Raw genomic sequence first — 19,859 nt, forward strand, 5'->3', positions numbered from 1 at the left:
AGTTTTTTTTATAAACAGTCTCTTTACAGTTTTCCATGTCTGAACAAGACAACTGATCACAATGAGTGCTTTTAAGTGTATTATCATGTACTCACCTTTTTAATCGGGCAAAGCTCACTGTTTTAGATTGGCCAACCTGAGCTCATAAAAATTACGTGATTGTGGCAACATTTTTGCAAAATGAAATTACGTATCACTGCAGTTTCGAGATGAGATGTCCACTGAGGGGTGCTAAAAACAATTTATAAAACAGATAGTCCGGTCCTTGATTCTGATTGGTTGAGCCGCGTTCGAAGCTGTTGTAAATTACTCAATAAACATACAGCTGTGACCGCATTACATCAGTATTACTGCGCAACTGCTGTTTGTGATTCTGTAAAATAATTCAGTATTACTGTGCCAAAGAAATTGTTTCAAAATGACAGATTTTGTTGTAAATTTTGACTTAATTGGTGGTCTAAGCGTGGATGAGTGGTGGAAAGAGATGGACAGGACACTCTGAAATTAATGTCTGTTCGCTGTTTTCAGAATTGGTGTGCAGAGAAACATCTGGCTATTGATTTTAAAACAATAACCAAAATTGACCTAAACAAGGCTCTCCGTCAATTTTATGCCACCGTGAAAAACAGGAAAGGTGAACCCTATGGTTTCAGCAGTTATGTCGGCCTACGTGCGGGGCTTAACTGGTACATAAATGATCCACTGATCAGCCGATCTTGGTGTCTGGTGAACGATCCCAAATTTATTACTAGCAACAACGTTTTCATTGGAGTAATGAAAAATCTTCACCAAGAAGGATGTGACAAAACATCCCACCATCCTGCGTTAACGGAGGCAGACTTTCAGAAAGTCAAGCAGTCCGCAGCACTGAATCCAAATACACCTGAGGGTCTTGTCAAAAAATTCTGGTTTGATGTACAGCTGCATATGGGACAGAGCTAAAGAGGGCAACCGCCGGTTTGAGAATGGTCAGAAGTATGTAACACTGTCATTCAACGAATGCACAAAAAAACCACAAAGAAAGCCTACGGGGATTTATGTTTGAGCAGACAGGGAATCCTCTGTGTCCTGTCGTCTCATTGGAGAAATACCTCTCATTGCTGCTGGCCAATCCACCGGCTTTTTATCTCCATCCAAAGCGGACAAACTGCATCAAAGATATATGGTAAGTTAAACTTTAGTTTACTTTTTTATTTGTAGCATATTGTGCACACCTTTCTGTAGTCATGCTGTCATTTGCCAGCAATATATTTTTTGTTACAGTGTAGCTTGGTTACTCTGCACTGTAACAAGACAACAACAAAAAAGGCATTGCTGGCAAGTGAAAACAGCTACAATGCAACAGGTTACAAGGCAACATTTTTTCTTTCTCCTAATGTTAGGTACACTAGAGAGCCTATGGGGGTGAACTTCCTTGGTTCTATGTTGCCACGGATTTGTAAAACAGCTGGCACTGAGACAATCAACACCAACCACTGCTTGCGAAGCATGACTGTACAAAAACTTTCTGATGCTGGCAGGCGAGAGAAATCATGTCAGTGACGGGGCATAAATGTGAATCGTCCCTGCAATCTTACTGGCGCTCAAACTACGAGGAGAGACGATGCTGGAGCAATATCCTTGCCTCTGGCACTGCACAATTAAAGTGCACAGGTAAAGTAACGTGATTCTATAGACCAAGTTGAGATCAGTACAATGTTTGCATGTGTTTTGTGTATGGATGCCCGTGTCATTCATGTCAAATTTACAAATATCCATGTTTACATTTTGATGTCAAAAGAGAAAAACATGATCATTTCAAATGTTATGTAAATGCAGTTTTCTTGTGTTGTCTGTGTTTTGGAATAAGATGATTTCTTATAGTTCTCAGCATATAGTTGTGCATGTAAACACACTCATTGAGTCCAATCAAACAACTAAAGCGAACAAATGAAACTTGTTGCTAATAACTGCTTATTCTAAAATAATAAATCTTAAAGCTGCACTACATAATTTTTTTTTGGTTCCAGTTAACAAAAGTTTATTACTGAGTACATAAACAATCCATGTTCAAAACCCTGTCGTTGTCTTTCCCCGATTCACTACAGTAAGCCTACAATAATGATTTTTATTTAGAGCTGTCGGGACGAATTTGGTGGAAACACGTCCTTGCTAAATAGTCTCTGGCCTCACACTCTATAGAACTACTATCATGCACTACGTCTCCTCCTCAAAGTTTGCACTTTTACTCCTGATTTCTAGCAATACAGGGAAAGTAGAGGTGTACAAAACAATGTGTTACTTTATTTAAAAAGTAACTCTATTATGGTCTAAAATAAAATAAAAATACTGCGTTATTTTACTTGTTACTCGAAAAAGTAATCTGATTACATAACGCATTACCCCCAACACTGTTGGCGAAGTTGTTTACCTGCTATAATGCTTGGATATGTTTTCTGGTAGGGTTGTTGAAGCTTACATTGGTTGTCATGCTTTAATGAATTAAACAGTAGTCTTGTGTACTGATTGTAATGCGTTTACAAGCTACAGTAACATGTTTACTAATATTCATAACTTAGGAATATTTTATAACATTTTTGCAGTTTTGAAAAATGTGAGTGCTGCTGTTTTCTTAGGCTGCTTTTTTACTTCAGTCACAGAAATGCATAAGTTGTTGCCACTTTCCGTTGTCCTTCAACTGCTAGAGGGCCAAAAGTTACATAGTGTAGCTTTAACTTTAGTTACTCTTACTAAGCTACTAAAAGAATAAATAGATGCAACATAAATCTCTGTGACAGCAATGAGTTGTATGTTTTACCAGTGTTTTATGAGTCACAGACACTGTGTATCGTCTGACTCGTGATAAATCCTGACACTGTTCATATTACTCACTGTCTCATGAGGCCCTTCACCACAGCAGACACACTGATATCTGATATGAGCACAGAGAAAACATGTTCATCCATTTACCCAGCAACTGTTGAATGACTGGTTGAGATCATAAAGGTATAATGCCATGAGAGTGTGTCTGTGTGTAAGGCTGTCTTTAATGTTTCATGTCATTTTTTTAGTTATTTTTATTTTATGATATAAAAAAATTATGAAAACTTTTCTGAGAGGTAAAACTTGAATGGCATTGTGTACCACCTAAAATATGGTACGTACAACTACAGTTCACAATCAAGTTGATCTGGATGTGCACGTGCTGTAAAGTCTGACTGTACCATGAATCATTTAACTCAGAAACGTGGACTACATGCAGGTCACCAAGAAAAAAATTCTAGAAATGTTTCAAGTGCCAACATCAAATATATGTTTATGAAACTTTTTAGGAAATGTCAGAGCTGAATGCAACAGAATGATTGAATGTTCACCTGTTGATAGAGAGAGCCACTCTATAACAGTTAAGCATTAGAATCAGATAGTTATCAAATCAGATAACTGATACAATTTTGGAATGGTCCAAAAAGTAAAACAGATCTGGCATTAATCACTTATTCCTCCTAGACTGAATTTAGCACAGGCAAGCACTCCTGTCGTGTTCAAACATCTCTGAAGAGTGGAGAGGGAGCGCTCCCATCAGGCCTTTAGCAGTATTACATGTCTCTAATGGGCAACAGTATGGTTTAAGGTTAAGGTGTTTTGTTAGACTCATCTCCAAAGACTAACTGATTCAGCTCTTTCTGCTATTTTAAAACTAAACTGAACAGAAACTCATTAACAGCATTTCTGTGAAGGAAAATCCTTATGTTTATGAATGTCAGGTTATGGATCAGACCTGATGGGAGATATTTCAACAGTGCTGGAGGTACAGCATCAACCAACTTCAGACTATCAAACAAATCTCTGGATACTCCTGTTATTTATGTCCTATATGCTTTTACTCACATAAAGTTTTTTTTTTTGTTTGTTTTGTTTTTTTACTGTAAGTGGGAAGCTTCCTTAAAGCTGATCAGGAAAATGGCTTTCTTTCTTTCTTTCTTTCTTTCTTTCTTATGTCAGATTAGACGTACTGTAAAATTTTACATTAGTTACCATGTAGGTACACTTTAGATATTGTTCTGCCACATTAGTCTGTAAGTACAACACATACATTTACCATGTATATGCCATTGGTAAGAACAGTAATATTTAGTATAAGTACCATGTACGGATACCATAAGTAAGTGTCTGTTATTACTCCACACTTGTCTGTAAGTACAACATAATTACCATGTATGTACCATTGGTAAGTGCATTAATGTTTCATATTAGTTACCATTTATGAAGACTTCAGAGTGCCTTTAAAGTTTAAAAAAGTTGCATGCATCATAATTATAAGCAGGATTGGGGAGTAATGAATACATGTAACGGGAATATGTATTTAAAATACTAAATATAAGTAACTGTATTCCTCTACAGTTACAGTTTAAATCATTGGTAATTAGAATACAGTTACATTCAAAAAGTATTTTGATTACTGAAGAGATTACTTTGCATTTTATTGTCATTTGTTTCATTTAATATTTAGTCCTTTCAGATGGAAAACATTTATACATATAAATGATGTGATCCAAAGTGCATTTGAACAGCGGTGAAACACTTTCTTATGATGTGTCACATTCATACGAGCAGACAGAGAAGTAAGTTTGAAGTAAGTTTGGAGCAGAACAAATAGAAATAAAGCTTGTGTAAATTGTCAGCTTTACGCTAAGCTAAAATGCTATTTCTAGCCATTTTACATGCACGTTACATGGCACGATCATATTTTTTTATCAAGAAAATTCATGTTGGATCATAATTTCTTTTTTTCTAGTAAGACCTTTGATATTAGGGCAAAAATCATATTCTTGATAATCATTTTTGTATTGTTTTCCTGTAAAAATATCTAAAAATCCTTAAAACAAGATCAATATGATTTATCTTGTTTTAGAAACAACACTGCCAGTACAGTAAGACAAAATACACATGTTAAAAATACATTCTCTGAAAAACCTAAATATCTCATGCAGAGTTTTTATAGTCAAAACAAGTGAAAAAATCTACCAGTGCTGAAGAAGTAATCCAAAGTATTTAGAATAAGTTACTAACCTTGAGTAATATAACGGAATACATTACAAATTACATTTTATAGCATGTATTTTGTATTTTGTAACCCTCCCAACCCTGATTATAAGTGACCAATAAGATGCCTTTAATGTGTTTTTTTTAATCATTATTATGTCTGTCAGTGTCTGCGCATTCCTTATCAAGTGCGCTTGGTTTGCGCCTCTTATTAGAGAATGCTGTTGCTAATATTAAGCTCAATTCTCCATTATTGAGCACACGTGTGCCTCTCCCTTGAGACTGGTTCGCGGCACGTTAAATATTTGATTGATAAATGGTGTTCTTAAAGAGGACGTTGTGTTTGTTATCTACCCTGTAAACTATTTAGTGCTTCTCTTGCATTTTGTTTGCAAGAGAAGCAGCAGGATCAACTCTGAAGCTTTGTTCGCTCTGTCTCTCTTGGTTAGTTGAGTGTTTGCTTTTTATTCTTGGACCTGTACCAATATTAATCTGTATATCAGAATCAGAATCAGAATGAGTCTTATTGCCAACCACATATACATACATACAAACATATACATTTAAACATATATACATATAGTGACATCAAAATAAAAAAAATAAGATATAATAGATAAAACAATAGGAATATACAATAGAGCAATAATTTTGTTCGAATATTTTATATACAGATATACTGTTATATGCAGGTGATGTAATGTATTGAAGAAGAGGTAAGATATGTTAAAGAATATAAATGAAATATGGATATAAGTAGGAATGGTTGGCTTGAATATGTCACATGGTTGTATTGACAAAAGGAAAGTATTTGGGGGCAGTTTTAACTGTTTATGTGGTAGATGGCCTGAGGGAAAAAACTGTTTCTGTGCCTGGCTGTCCTGGTTCTCAGTGCTCTGTAGCACCTGCCAGAGGGCAACAGTTTGAAAAGGAAGTGTGCTGGGTGAATGGGGTCAAGAATGATTTTACCAGCCCTTTTCATCACTCTGGATGTGTACAGTTCTAGCAGGGTGGGTAGGGTAGCGCCCATTCTCACTAGCTGCTTCCTGTCCGTCAGAAAGCTGGTGATCCACTGACAGATAGAGGCAGGAACAGAGAGCTGGGTTAATTTAGTCCATAGGAGAGTGGGGTTGATGGTGTTAAAAGCCGAACTGTAGTCAACAAATAGTATCCTTGCATAAGTCCCTGATCTGTCTAGATGTTGAAGTATGTAATGCATTCCCATATTGACTGCATCCACAGACCTGTTTGCTCAATAGGCAAACTGTAGGGGATCCAGGAAGGGTTCTGTGATGTCCTTCAGTTGGGCCAACACCTGTCTCTGAATGACTTCATGACCACAGACGTCAGAGCGTCAGGTCTGTTGTCATTAATTCCTGTGATTTTGGGTTTCTTTGGGACAAAGGTGATGGTGGAGCATTTAAAGCAGCAGGGAAGTTCACACTGCTTCAGTGATCTCTTGAAGATCTGTGTGAAGATGGGGGCCAGCTGGTCAGCACATGATTTTAGACAAGTGAGTGAAACACTTTCTGGGCCCAGTGCTTTTCTTGTCTTCTTTTTCCGGAAGCCCAGCACACATCCTCTTCACAGATCTTAAGTGCAGGTTGAGTAGCAAGAGAGGGGAGGAGGGTGGTTGCAGGAGGTGAAAATGTTTATGTGCTGTGAAGGTCGGAGCAGGGGTGGGGTGTGTGACTGGTCTTTTCAAATCTACCGTAAAACACTTTCAGGTCGTCAGCCAGTTGTTGATTCCCTACAGTGTTGGGGGATGGTGTCTTGTAGTTGGTAAAGTCTTTCAGGTCTCTCCACACTGATGCAGGGTTGTTAGCTGAAAACTGGTTTTTCAGCTTTTTTTTAGCCACTCTAATCTCCTCTTGCAGTCTGTATTTGGCCTGATTGTACAAGATTTTCACTTCTGTAAGCATCCTCTTTGACCTGACGAAGCTGCCTGAGTTTTGCTGTAAACCATGGTTTCTTTACAGACCTTACTACAGGTTTAGCTGATTTTAGTTTCTGCCTGTAGATCAGAAGATGAACCAGACAGTGATCAGAGAGTCCCAAAGCTGCTCGAGGGACAGAGCGATATGCATCCTTTATTGTTGTGTAGCAATGATCCAGTGTATTTCTGTCTCTGGTGGGGCATGTAATGTGCTGTCTGTATTTGGGCAGTTCACGTGTGAGATTTGCCTTGTTAAAATCTCCAAGAATAATAATAAGTGAGTCCGGGTACTCCATGTCTGTGATGTGATCAGCCAGCTGTTGCAGTGCTGCACTCACACACGTGTGTTGAGGAATATAAACACTCACAATACGCGAGGAAAACTCCCGCGGCGAGTAGAAAGGCTTACAGTTTATGAAGATTGCTTCTAAATTAGGACAGCACATCTTTTTCAGCGTTGTTACATCTGTACACCAACATTCATTGACGTAAAAACACGTTCCACCACCTCTTGTTTTTCCCATTAATTCTGAACAGCTGGAAGCCCAGTAGATGTAATGCGCTGTCCAGAATGGCTTCACTCAGCCAGGGGTCCATGAAGCACAATGCAGCAGAATTTGCAACATCATTATTTTTGCAGGTGAGGAGAAGTAGGAAGTCCGTTTTGTTAGGAAGAGAGCAGAGATTCGCTAGATGGATGCTTGGCAGCATGGTTCAAAAGCCACGCTGTCAGAGCTTGACCAGCATGCCGGCTCGCTTCCCATGTTTGTGTCTTTTAATGTGCTTGTACAGCACCGCTGCTCCTCTGACTAAAATGTTCAACAGAACATCCGAATAATCAAAAACTGGTAAAAGATTGTCTGGTGTGTGCTGCCCAATATTCAGCAGCTCGTCTCTGGTAAAACTGATCGGAAATAAATTACTAAACACAGGACAAACAAACAAAAACAGCAAAAGAACAGGAGAGCTCCATATTGAGGTGGCTAACCGCGGCGCCATTTTAGGATATATCTTAGTATATATTATTAGGTTGAAGTGTGTTTATGTGGTGAGCTTAGTGTATAAGAGCCTTTCTCACTGAAGGTAAGGCATTTATTTGGGCTTTAGTGAGGTGGTTTATAAGGGTTCCAATTTTATGTTTTAAGTGTATTCATAATTAATTTGGCATTGCAGGTGCAGTGTGGCCCTGTATAATGCTAGCTGTTGTTTCTTCATACCTGTTGTTTGTTTTGCCAAACTTGTTGCACTACATTTGTCTTGTTTCGGCATTGTACATTGCAAAACATTAAATTAAAGACAGTGGGAAAAATATACCTCATCAATAACATAAGTGTGTACTGTTTGTTGTTCCAGAAATGAAAACCCGATGGATACACATGCAGCTGGCAGGTCTAAAGATGCAAACTAACGCTGAATTTCTACCTTATATCCAGAAGTTAGTTGTTGGCTCGTTATTCGTTTGACATTCGGTTTATCTTATCTGCTCTCTCTGGAGCTGACAATTTTACAAAGATATCATTAGAACAGTTGGGTTAAAGAATATATTACTATATCATAAAAGATTAAACTCAAACAGTCAACGCTTGTTGAATCTGGAGAATTATTTATGCCTAAACTGCTCCTATGGGCTTTCATTGACTAGCGCTTGTGAGGGATCGTCTAAAAATAACACCCACAGCACTACAACGTCAGAGGTGTCCAAGTATTCCTTAATTAATTAATCCAATTAAAGTGTAAGTTATGCACACAATTTACAATATTTGGAATGTGTAATAATAATAATAATATAAGTGTTTGTTAGAACAGACAGTTGCATTGAACACTTGGACACCAGTGACGTTTTAGCAGAGTGTGTGGACTTTTTAGACGATCTCTTATGAACCATAAGTGAATATTCAATAAATATTTAACTTAAATTAAACTTTACCCCACTAAACATTATTATGCAGTCATAATGCATTGAAGTTTTGTTTAAATATAATTTGTTTGATCTATTTATTATGATGTGGGGTCACTGAACTCTCAGTAGGATGTAAAATGACAATACCACTCTTCCCATTCTACCACTCCAATTTAGGGGGGCCACTGTGGGGGCCAGACCTATTGGCCCCCAGTGGTGACTGTTATATGCCTACTTAAAATAATAAATAACTGAAAATGTTACCCATCTTTTCATTCATTAATACACTACTGGTTGTTGGAAGTGTATTGTGCTGTAGAAAATATGTAAATACATATTTATAATGTTTTTATTGCGTGAAAATAATTGTAAAAGTTAATTAGTTTTAATCATTTTGATTTTCAATACTTGCACATTAAATTATGTTTAACTGTAAAATTGCATCGTCCATAACGGCTGTAAAATATGAAATACAAGCCATTTCTTTCTACTTTGTTTCACAATACACTGCATAAAACGTAATTAAAAATAAAATAAAAATGTTATTCTATAAACCTTTTAATACTATTAATCCATTCATAGCTACTAGACAAACCATTTAAATTATATGCTTTGGCTTGTCATTTATATAAGACAACCAAAGACTGCTTTACACAACGTATCAGTATGTGGTTTCACACAACAAATAAAAAGCATTAAAACGTTTATTTTCAATTCATAAAAATGAGAAAGAAACCTTGGTTTAATACATTTTTAATTTTAAAACAACATTTACTAGACAAAACAACATTTCATGCCACACTGGCTAATAAATGACCAAAATGACCAGCAGTATTAGGCAAGAACAAACAAAATAAGGTGATTACTGGGCAAGAAGGATAACAAAGAGGTATATAAATATACACGTAAATTATATTTTGTACTTATGATGCTGCTATTAAGTCATCCCAAACACGTTATATAATGTTGAATATATTCATTTATAAATATATGCTTCACGTACGTTTCACTGTCTGATTATAATAACTTCTGTTGAAAAGCTTTCCTTGACGTCATTATGACGAAAATACACAGATCGCTCGGGTAGGTGGGGTGTGGCTCCTGATCGTGATAAACTCTGGGATACATTTAGCCTGAAAGACCACTCCGGTATTTGCACTAGTGTGGATTTAGTGTGGGTTAAGTGCACTGAGCTTTGGCATGTTTTAGACATGGGACAGTCTTGAACACTTACTAACTGTAGCGTGCACGAGCACTCAAGTGGCCAAGACCGCAAGTGTGGGTATTGGGACAGGGCACATGTGTTGTACATTGGAGCCATTTAGTTTTTTTCCTCAGTTGAAGCTGTCTATATAACCTAAACTAAAATGCCACAATTTTTAACAGAAATTATCACAATGGGAATGACGGAGGTGACATGTTGAGGCTGTGACGTCATGTGTCCTACTGTTGCATCCACCATGAGCAGGAAGTGGGAAAGGGGTCCTCAGAGTTATAGCTGAACATGACATTGTCTGATTTATTCAGGATTATAAACAAATCTGACAGAGTTGATGCAAAGTGAGGACACAAATTTTATAGGCAGTTTTTATGGAAAATATCAAGTTTACTTTATTTATTGTTTGATATCTTACAGATCCCTTCCTTTCATTTGATATTTATATTTATAAATGTGTTGCATTTTGAAACACTTTGTTTGGCAGTTTACTATTGCGACCTCTTGCTTAGGACAGGTTAAGTGCTTCCAAGTACAGAGCATGCATTTTAATGAAATTATTTTCAAAAAAATTGTAAACAATGAATGCCCCAAGTATAAACATATACTTTAAATTGAACTTTTTCAGTATTTTTATTATGATTTTCTTGATTTTTTAACATGATGACACTTAAATTGTAGGACGTTTTGTCCCTTGTCTCAAGAATTAGTGCTTGATTACTGCATTGCTCTTCTCATTGTGCTTCCTTCTAAAACCATTTACAAGCTTCAATGCATTTAAAACTCAGTCGCCAGATGTCTCACACACACACGTCACAGTTCTCCCATATTACACCCACCTTATATAATCTGCACTGGCTTCCTGTCTTATCCTGTATTCATTATAAAATCCTCCTGATGTTTAGACCTTTCAGAGCTGCTTCATCCTTTTACACCCCAGTCCACACTCTCAGGTCCTCTGACTCTGCACTGCTCACTATACCATGTTTCCAACTCTCTTCAATTGGTGGTGGACCTTGCACCATGAAATTTACATCAAAACTCAGCTCAAAACTCACCTTTTCTCTCACTGCTACACTTTGTCTCCCTGTCTGTTGTTTTTTCTCCTGATATGATTCTTGAAATGATCCTTTTCTGTAATTTGTAGACTGGTGTACTGAATTTGTTTTCCTGCATTAATTTGCTTGACTGTATAGTGTCCTTGAGCTTTGGATATATATATATATAATTATTATTATCATCAGGATAATCCAACTTGATCTTGGACTGAACAGCTTTAAGTGGACTTAAAAAGCTATGAGAAATTCACCAGTCACTCTGTTGGTCAATTGATTTACACACATTAGTTTGGCTAATTTAACAAAGAACTGGTTAGAATGGATATTAAATAGTGCTGGTTGAGTTCCATACATCACTGTTCACATGTACATCTTACAGGCCATTCACACTGACAGTAATTTACAGAGTTCAACTGAAAATGCGCAGTGTCATGACGTGGTCACCAATGGCAGTGCAGACAGTGGAGTGCACATCGTCTGCTGCCTGACCAAGTTGGATACAGCAATGGAGTAGGAAAGCCAAGTAGAAACCAACAGTACAGCAACTGGGCGCCCTCCAGCCTTTAAACTGGGGAAAATCGTTGACATGCAAAAAAAGGCATCATGATCTTCATGCACTTCATCCAGAAATGGTAAAGCAACATGACTACTTTTAAGTTGAGGTATATGAAGATATTTAATAACCTTTTAATCAAATGTCACAGAAAATTCCAGCAAACATGTTGGTCCATAGAAATGTTGCTTATAGATAGCAAGGGCACAGAGAATGACAAAGTGCAGTTCAACACAAGGTTAGAAATCCCTGAAAAGCTGTAAATCTGAAAACATCTTTTAAACTACACTAAGCAATACAATGACACTATCACGAAAGGTGCTTTTAAGACATGGAGAAGAATGTGTTCAGGTCTGGGTCATGTTGTGGAGTGTATATGAGAATTCACCCAATTTTAAATCCAAAAATGTGTCTAAGAAGATGTGTGCCTTAGGTCTATACATGTATCATAAAGCAACTTCAAGAAAACAAATAAAAAAGTAATTTTTCCAAAACATACAACTGGAAGGAAAAGTTTATAGTGGTGGAGTTACAATTGAGTTGAATTGTTATACTAATGTTTATTGTACTTGCCGACTTATAGATGACTTTGACAGATTGTACCTTACTATTACAGTATACAGTTTTGTTTATAAATGGAGTGCGTATGCAGCAGCATGTAACGCCTTTGGTGCACAAAAGGCACTGTTTCAAAAGTCAGTTCTGAGCAATTGTTCTAAACACAGTTACATCACAGTTTAAGATTTATTCCCTGATATGAAGAATTGGGATTTTGCTCTCAGAGGCTGAGAAAGACTACAAAAGTGCTTCATCCAGGATCTATCTTTGGTTTCGTTCTTGTCTGAGAAGAACGAAGAACTTCCACGCTTCGATGTATTGTGAGAGCAGGATCTCTTGAGGGAAGAACTCGTCCACCTCTGGAGGAATGTCCAGATCTTTTCGCTCTATGTAGGATCCAACAGTGTCTTTCAGACTGGAAACAAACATGAGTACTTCAGTTACTTGAGATCTGTTCCAAATATCAACATGCTTAATAAAATCAAGCAACATCATGAACATCATGGTGATCACACTATTTTCATAATCCTTTCTTGTCTCCTATTCCTTATATTCCTTAACTTGTGAATATGAGAATATTAGACAGAGATGTTTTAATAGCGGTTTTAAAACATAAAATTTTTTTAATTTAAATATCAGTTGCCAAAATGGTGTTTGACCTGTTAAGTTCATTCCATGAATGTCTGTGATTAATTTCCATGAATTAGTCTGTTTCACTGAATTGATTCAATGATTCATCATTGTGTTCACTGAAGCAGCCTTTGAGGAAGGGTTGTTTAGAAGAATGGGGAAGTACAGTGGGTTCAATGGGGTGGGTATATGTCATTTATGGATGGGTGATTATTATTATTATACTTTTTATTTGTTTATTTTATTTTTTGTGTGTGTGTCTATATAATTTGCGACCATTGAGATGTTGTTGGGGCCAGGGTGGGGTTGTGATTGGGAGGGGTAATAATGGGGGTTAAGATTGATTCTGTGTATATATGTTTTGTGTTCATTTTTGAGAATCAATAAAAAATTGTTAATCTGAAAAATGTTCACTGGAGAGCATTTAAAGATAAAGCACTTTGATGTGCATGCCATCTGTGGTGGTTTGCATGAAACTCTCACCAAAATATAAGCAAGGATTTTTACAGTGAATGCAAAGCGCTGCGGTTTCACTTCAATTTAACGTTTATGTAATGGCAAGTGTTCTTGCTCGTTGTTGGTTCATACACGCAGTGTTAATAACAAGCAACAGAGGAGGAGAGGCTGGTCCAAGAGTGCTGATAAAGGAGTCATATCACCACTGGGATGCTTCACTGTTTGTATCACTCAGCTTGTGTTTGTGGCGTTCCAAACTAGAGTATAAGAGCAGTGCAGATGTGTACGAGCAGCTAGATGTGGGGATTTTCATTAATCTCTGTGACAAAGATTTGAGCCAGCAGGTTGCAACAAAAGGCCGTCTTTTGTGTGTAATAAGCGAGTTGAGTTGACGTTAAGACACTGTTGTAAGTGTTTCAGTGAAGTCATCTGCCATTGTCTCTCACTCCATGATCGCTCTGATTACTACTACACTATAGCTGAGAAATACAGTTAAACTAACCACTTCAGCATTACTGCCGATCACAGCTGAGAGTAATCACACGTTACCTCATAACCAAGTTACAGAGTTGTGAGGACACAGAAACTTTCGACATGGAGGAGGTTCCTATGTCAGTGTCAAAATAATGTCATAAATCCTGTCCTGAGTCAGAGTTCCCCAAGAAAGAAAGAAACTGGCATCTGCCATGTTTTCACTCGGAGAAAAAAAAAACAAAAAAAAAAAAACATTCGAACGTGAGTGAAATACTCGTAGGATATTTCTGAAAACACTCCACAATCACCTGGAGTGGATTACAACCACACTACAGCTGAGGAATAAAGTTATGAGATTCAGCATTACTGTTCATTACTGCTTGGGTGTCGCAACAGACGCAGGTAATAACACACTCAGTCGCACTCTCCCCCTCTCTTTGACACACATATACGCGCGCACCCTTGTTACACCAATAACTTGTTAGAAACAGCCCAAGCCGTCGCAAATAGTTTAAAAGTGATGTTTTCAAATGAGTAAAGGAGGCTTGGGCACATCTTTTGAACAATCAATAGCAGATCCTGATCGGTGGCATAAGAAAGTAGTTTCACACACAAGTGTGTTTTTTGGGACAGTACTCATTTTTTCCTTAGTTATTTATTTACTTGTTCGGTGAACTGTTTAAAAGCAATGTCACACTTGCAATCATGCCGTTCTGTCTGTGTATCAGCACGGCTGTGATTCCCTGTGGCCTCGTGCCTACGGTCGAATCACAGCTGTGATATATACAGCTATATATATATGGTAATAAACGAAAATAACAACACTCTTGCATGTGTGATATTGTGTGAAATGTAAATTTGACAAAGACTAAAGTTGAATTTTAAAAATACTTTTCATGTCATTCTACCCCTGTGCAATAAAAGTTTTTAAAGCCATAAATAAACTCATATATCCCTATTTTATTATAAGAAATACAAGTTAAATCTAAATAAATGACTTCTTAGATGTATATGTATTAAGCACATATGCACCTTAAATATGACAATTTGTGAAAAAATCATAAAAAGCCCTCAAATTTAAATGTAAATCGTAATTATTTCTATGACAATTATTAATAAGCCAAATTTCATAATCGTGACAGCCCTAGTCACAAGACCCTTGCATTCTGTCCCATTCTGTTGTGCGGAATTTGGCCATTTATGAACGGCTCTCTATGCTCTCAGTCAGTGTTCCTGGGAGGCAGCAGATGGCCTAACCCCGCCCCAACCTTAATCCTAAACATATGCAGCCTGTAAGGCTGAATACCCTGCAAGGAACAACCAGAGGCACCTTTCTCCCATCGCGTCTGTCGGTGTGGTCTGTTGTCTGTACAGCTGGAGTTGGGTTGCCTGCCCTTTGCTGACTTTGCACAAACATGAATGCGGTACTTCCAGCTTGAATTGCACCAATGGGATGCTATATATATATATATATATATATATATATATGCACAGTATATATACACCTGTGTGTGTGTGTGTATATATATATATATATATATATATATACACACACACACACACACACACACACACAGGTGTATATATACTGTATGTTGTATAGGTGTATAAATTGGAGTTTTGTAGCTTTTAGTCCAAGTCTAAAGTGAGGTCATCTATTTGGAAGTGAACTTCTACTGTAAGTAAGATATACACCTTAAAAGTGTACAGCCGTTCTCTTCCAGGAAAAGGAACCCAAAAAATTTGACTGATTTTGCACTATACGTATACACATTTCCATCCAATAAAAAGCTCTCTAGAATGAGATTGTCGCCTCCCCCTAATACCACTTGACACGGACTTGTAATATCATGTAGTTAATCTGGGCTGTGACACAAACTACTGGTTATTAAAAAAAGACAAGCCCTTCAATATGTCCTGCACAAACTTCCTATTTCAATAGGAAATGCATTAAAATATTTACAAGCCATTTCATGAGGTCTTTAAGCTGGTTCATTCATCCTCCTCTACTTTAACATGCAGATAACATTCATGAAGCATGCAATATTCCTGTTGAGTCACAGTGGTGCAGTCTCACCCCCAGTCAGGTCTGAAGGTGTCTGTGGCTTTAGGGTTCTTCAAGACCAACAGCAGGAACTCATGCATCTCCAGCAGGAAGTTATCAGCACTGGCTTTAGTGAAAAAACTAGTGAGCAGAGTTTTGTGTTCCTCTTGCAGGGGACGCTTGTACTCTTCACTGATTGACACAAATGGGTCCTGAAGAGCACATGAACACACAGTAATTATGGCACACTCAAAGTCATTTGAAGCACAATGTAAAACACTGTTTGGCATCGAGTCTCTCACCCCCTTCAGGCGAATCATCGTCTCTGATTTGAGAGAGCTGAGAAGCTGCCACAGCGCCACACAGTGTTTCAAACTGCACCTGCTCAAAGCCTGCACACAAACACTCACAATTATCACTTGCACATTACATGATATGCATATCAAAAGACTACTCTGTTGCCCATCAAACATTAAACAATTGGCACTTTCCTTAAATAGGATGAAAATACACATTGGAAGGGGGACTGGGTAGCTCAGTGGTAAAAGACGCTGGCTACCACCCCTGGAGTTCGCCAGTTCGAATCCCAGGGCGTGCTGAGTGACTCCAGCCATGTCTCCTAAGCAACCAAATTGGCCCGGTTGCTAGGGAGGGTAGAGTCACATGGGGTAACCTCCTCGTGGTCGCTATAATGTGGTTCGTTCTCAGTGGGGTGCATGGTGAGTTGAGCGCGGATGCCGCGGTGGATGGCGTGAAGCCTCCACACGCGCTGTCTCCGTGGCAACGCGCTCAATAAGCCATGTGATAAGATACGCGGGTTGATGGTCTCAGACGCAGAGGCTACTGGGATTCATCCTCTGCCACCTGGATTGAGGCGAATCACTATGCGACCACGAGGACTTAAAAGTGCACTGGGAATTGGGCATTCCAAATTGGGTAAAAAAAGAAAAAAGAAAAAAAAGGGAAAAAAAAGAAAATACACTTTAGCATCCCATGACTGTTTTAAAGCATTAGAGGCACGAATCCCATATTCTTCAGAGTGAGACCTATTAGATACTGTATAAGCATCTTTACAGAGCCAAGTTAAGCCTGCTCTGTAGCTGCTCAAAAGTCTTTTTGTATTTCAAAAAAGACGAAAAGCCAGACTAAATTAAGCCTTGTCTGACCCACCGCAGCTCCTAGTATCAAAGGCAGTTCTGATGCTGCTTTGGCTCTGTGTAAATGAAATGCAGCATTAAAGCAGCCTTAAACATTGTTGTTGTCAAAATAGAGCATATTTTTCATAATATAGTTTCATATTTAGAAATATAACTTCACATTTTCATTCATTTAGTTTTTCTATATTCGTAACTTTATATTTAAAATATTCACATCATAACTGCTGTGTAAATGCATTTTATGCCTGCTCTGAGCAACATTAAACAGTCTGTGTAAATACACTTAAATACCACTTCAGATGCTGCTTCTGTGCCACCTTTGCAGTGTAAAGATGGCTATAGTTAAGATAAAATATTATCAGCATGCTAGGACGGAAAGTGGATAGTTTTAAATTCATAATTTTGACAATCTGTTGATCTGATATTCAATTAATTGTACAAAAACTTATTTTAATGACCATAGACATAAATTGTAATCTTTCTGCATGCAACCAACAGGGTTGCACCTATTATAAAATGGAACAATCCATATAATTGTGACTCCAATTACAGCACGGCAGGAAGAAAAGTACATTATCTCATTCTATTTATGTCTATATTTTTACACAAAAAGCTTACCAATTCTACTCTGTTACTAATGTTATAGGAAAAGAAATGATGACTAATATTTTTCTGTAATTAAGTAAGGGATAATCCATGGCTAGGTATGCGTTAAACTATTTTAATGCACGATGGGGAGGCAAAGAACCACCCGACACAAAGCAGAGTTGCCGTGAAGTGCATTAAAATCGTTTAACGCACACTTACCCATGGATTATCCCACACTGATTAGTTACAGATGTCATTGATTTTTACAATGCAAATTCTGAATGGAAGATTAACAATAACGGTTGATTTTACCTGACTTTATCTGCCCAATTTAGATCAGACACAGAGATAAAGTAGTGTGATAATATCACAGTTTTTGGAGAACAAACACTTTAAAAAACTGTGAATTTAAATACTCAATGCAGAAATAATAATAGCCACATAATGTAGAAGGGCTGACACTCCTGAGAACATGTAATATTTAATTCCTATTCTTTGTAATTTTCACATTAATGAGGAAAAAACGTGACGTTGTAAAAGTAGCATTTACTGTTCATGATGAGGGGAAACCCATAAAAAATGCTCTAAACGGGGGGCCTGGGGCTCAGTGAGTATTGAAGCTGACTAAATTGGCCCGGTTGCTAGGGAGGGTAGAGTCACATGGGGTAATCTCCTCGTGGTCGCGATTAGTGGTTCTCGCTCTCAGTGGGGCGCGTGGTAAGTTGTGTGTGGATCGCGGAGAGCAGCATGAGCCTCCACATGCTGGGAGTCTCCGCGGCGTCGTGCAAAACGAGCCACGTGATAAGATGCGTGGATTGACGGTCTCAGAAGCGTAGGCAAATGAGACTTGTCCTCTGCCACCCAGACTGAGTAAGTCCTTGTGGTGACGCGGTTACTCACCTAAGTAGTGGGAATTGGGCATTCCAAATTGAGAGACAAGGGGATACAAATAAATAAATAATAAAAAAGATATATCTGAGATATATCTGTATAACTTTTTATTGAAGCAAAAAACTTATCCAACACCTATATCACCCATGTGAAAAACTAACTGCCCCCTTAAACTTAATATCTGGTTGTGCCACCTTTAGCAGCAACAACTGCAACCAAACACTTCTGATAACTGGAGATCAGTCTTTCACAACACTGTGGTGGAATTTTGGCCCAGTCTTCTTTGTAGAACTGCTTTAGTTCAGCCTCATTGGGGAGTTTTCAAGCATGAACTGCCCGGTTAAGGTCCTGCCACAGCATCTCAATCAGGTTCAAGTCAGGACTTAGACTAAGCCACTCCAAAACTTTAATTTTGCTTCTTTTGAGCCATTCAGAGGTGGACTTACTCCTGTGCTTTGGATCATTTTCTTGCTGCATAATCCAGTTGCACTTGTGCTTCAACTCACAAAATGATGACTAGATGTTCTCCTTTAGGATTTTCTGGTAGAGAGCAGAATTCATGTTTCCCTCAATTATTGCAAGTCGCCCTGGCCCTGAAGCAGCAAAGCATCCCCACACCATCACACTACCACCACCATGCTTGACCGTAGGTATGATATTCTTTTTGTGAAATTCTGTGTTTGATTTACGCCAGATGTAACGGGACCCCTGTCTTCCAAACAGTTCCACTTTTGACTAATCAGTCCACAGAACATTCTCCTAAAAGGTTTGAGGATCATCAAGGTGAGTTTTGGCAAAATTCAGATAAGCCTTACTGTTCTTCTGGGTTAGCAGTGGTTTTCACCTCGCCACTCTTCCATGGATGCCATTTTTGGCCAGTGTCTTTCTGATAGTGGAGTCATGAACAGTGACCTTATTGATGCGAGAGAGGCCTGCAGTTCCTTGGATGTTGTCCTTGGCTTTTTTGTGACTTGCATGATGAGTCGTCGCTGTGCTCTTGGAGGAATTTTGGAAGGTCAAACACTTCTGGGAAGGTTCGCAACTGTGCCAAGTTTTCTCCATTTGGAGATAATGGCTCTCACTGTGGTTCTTTGGAGTCCCAGAGCCTTTGAAATAGCTTTGTAACCCTTCCCAGACTAATGTATTTCAATCACCTTTTTCCTCATCATTTCTAGAATTTCTTTCGACCTTGGCATAGTGTGCTACTGGGTGAGACCTTTTAGCCAACTTTATACTACTGAAAAAGTTCTATTTAGGTGTTGATTTGATTGAAAAGGGATGGCAGTAATCAGGTCTGGGTGTGTCTAGTCCAGTTGAACCCCATTATGAATGCAGTTTCATAGATTTGGGAATTAGTAATTAAGGGGCAAATACTT

The 19,859-nt window shown here is 38.1% G+C and overlaps 1 protein-coding gene across 2 annotated transcripts in view; it reads right to left on the reverse strand.

Moving 5' to 3' along the window:
- Positions 1-11,789: 11,789 nt before the first annotated feature.
- rnf213a (ring finger protein 213a) overlaps positions 11,790-19,859 on the reverse strand; it is a 104,428-nt gene continuing 96,358 nt past the window's right edge. For both annotated transcript variants that reach the window (XM_051714302.1, XM_051714301.1), the window contains exons 66-68: positions 16,150-16,239; positions 15,881-16,059; positions 11,790-12,658 (exon numbers count right to left, since the gene is read on the reverse strand). In XM_051714302.1, coding sequence (XP_051570262.1) covers positions 12,505-12,658; positions 15,881-16,059; positions 16,150-16,239 — 423 coding nt within the window. In that variant the 3' untranslated portion in view covers positions 11,790-12,504. The remainder of the gene's footprint in view (positions 12,659-15,880; positions 16,060-16,149; positions 16,240-19,859) is intronic.

The sequence above is a fragment of the Myxocyprinus asiaticus genome, chromosome 13 (assembly GCF_019703515.2).
Source record: "Myxocyprinus asiaticus isolate MX2 ecotype Aquarium Trade chromosome 13, UBuf_Myxa_2, whole genome shotgun sequence".
Lineage (NCBI taxonomy): Eukaryota > Metazoa > Chordata > Actinopteri > Cypriniformes > Catostomidae > Myxocyprinus > Myxocyprinus asiaticus.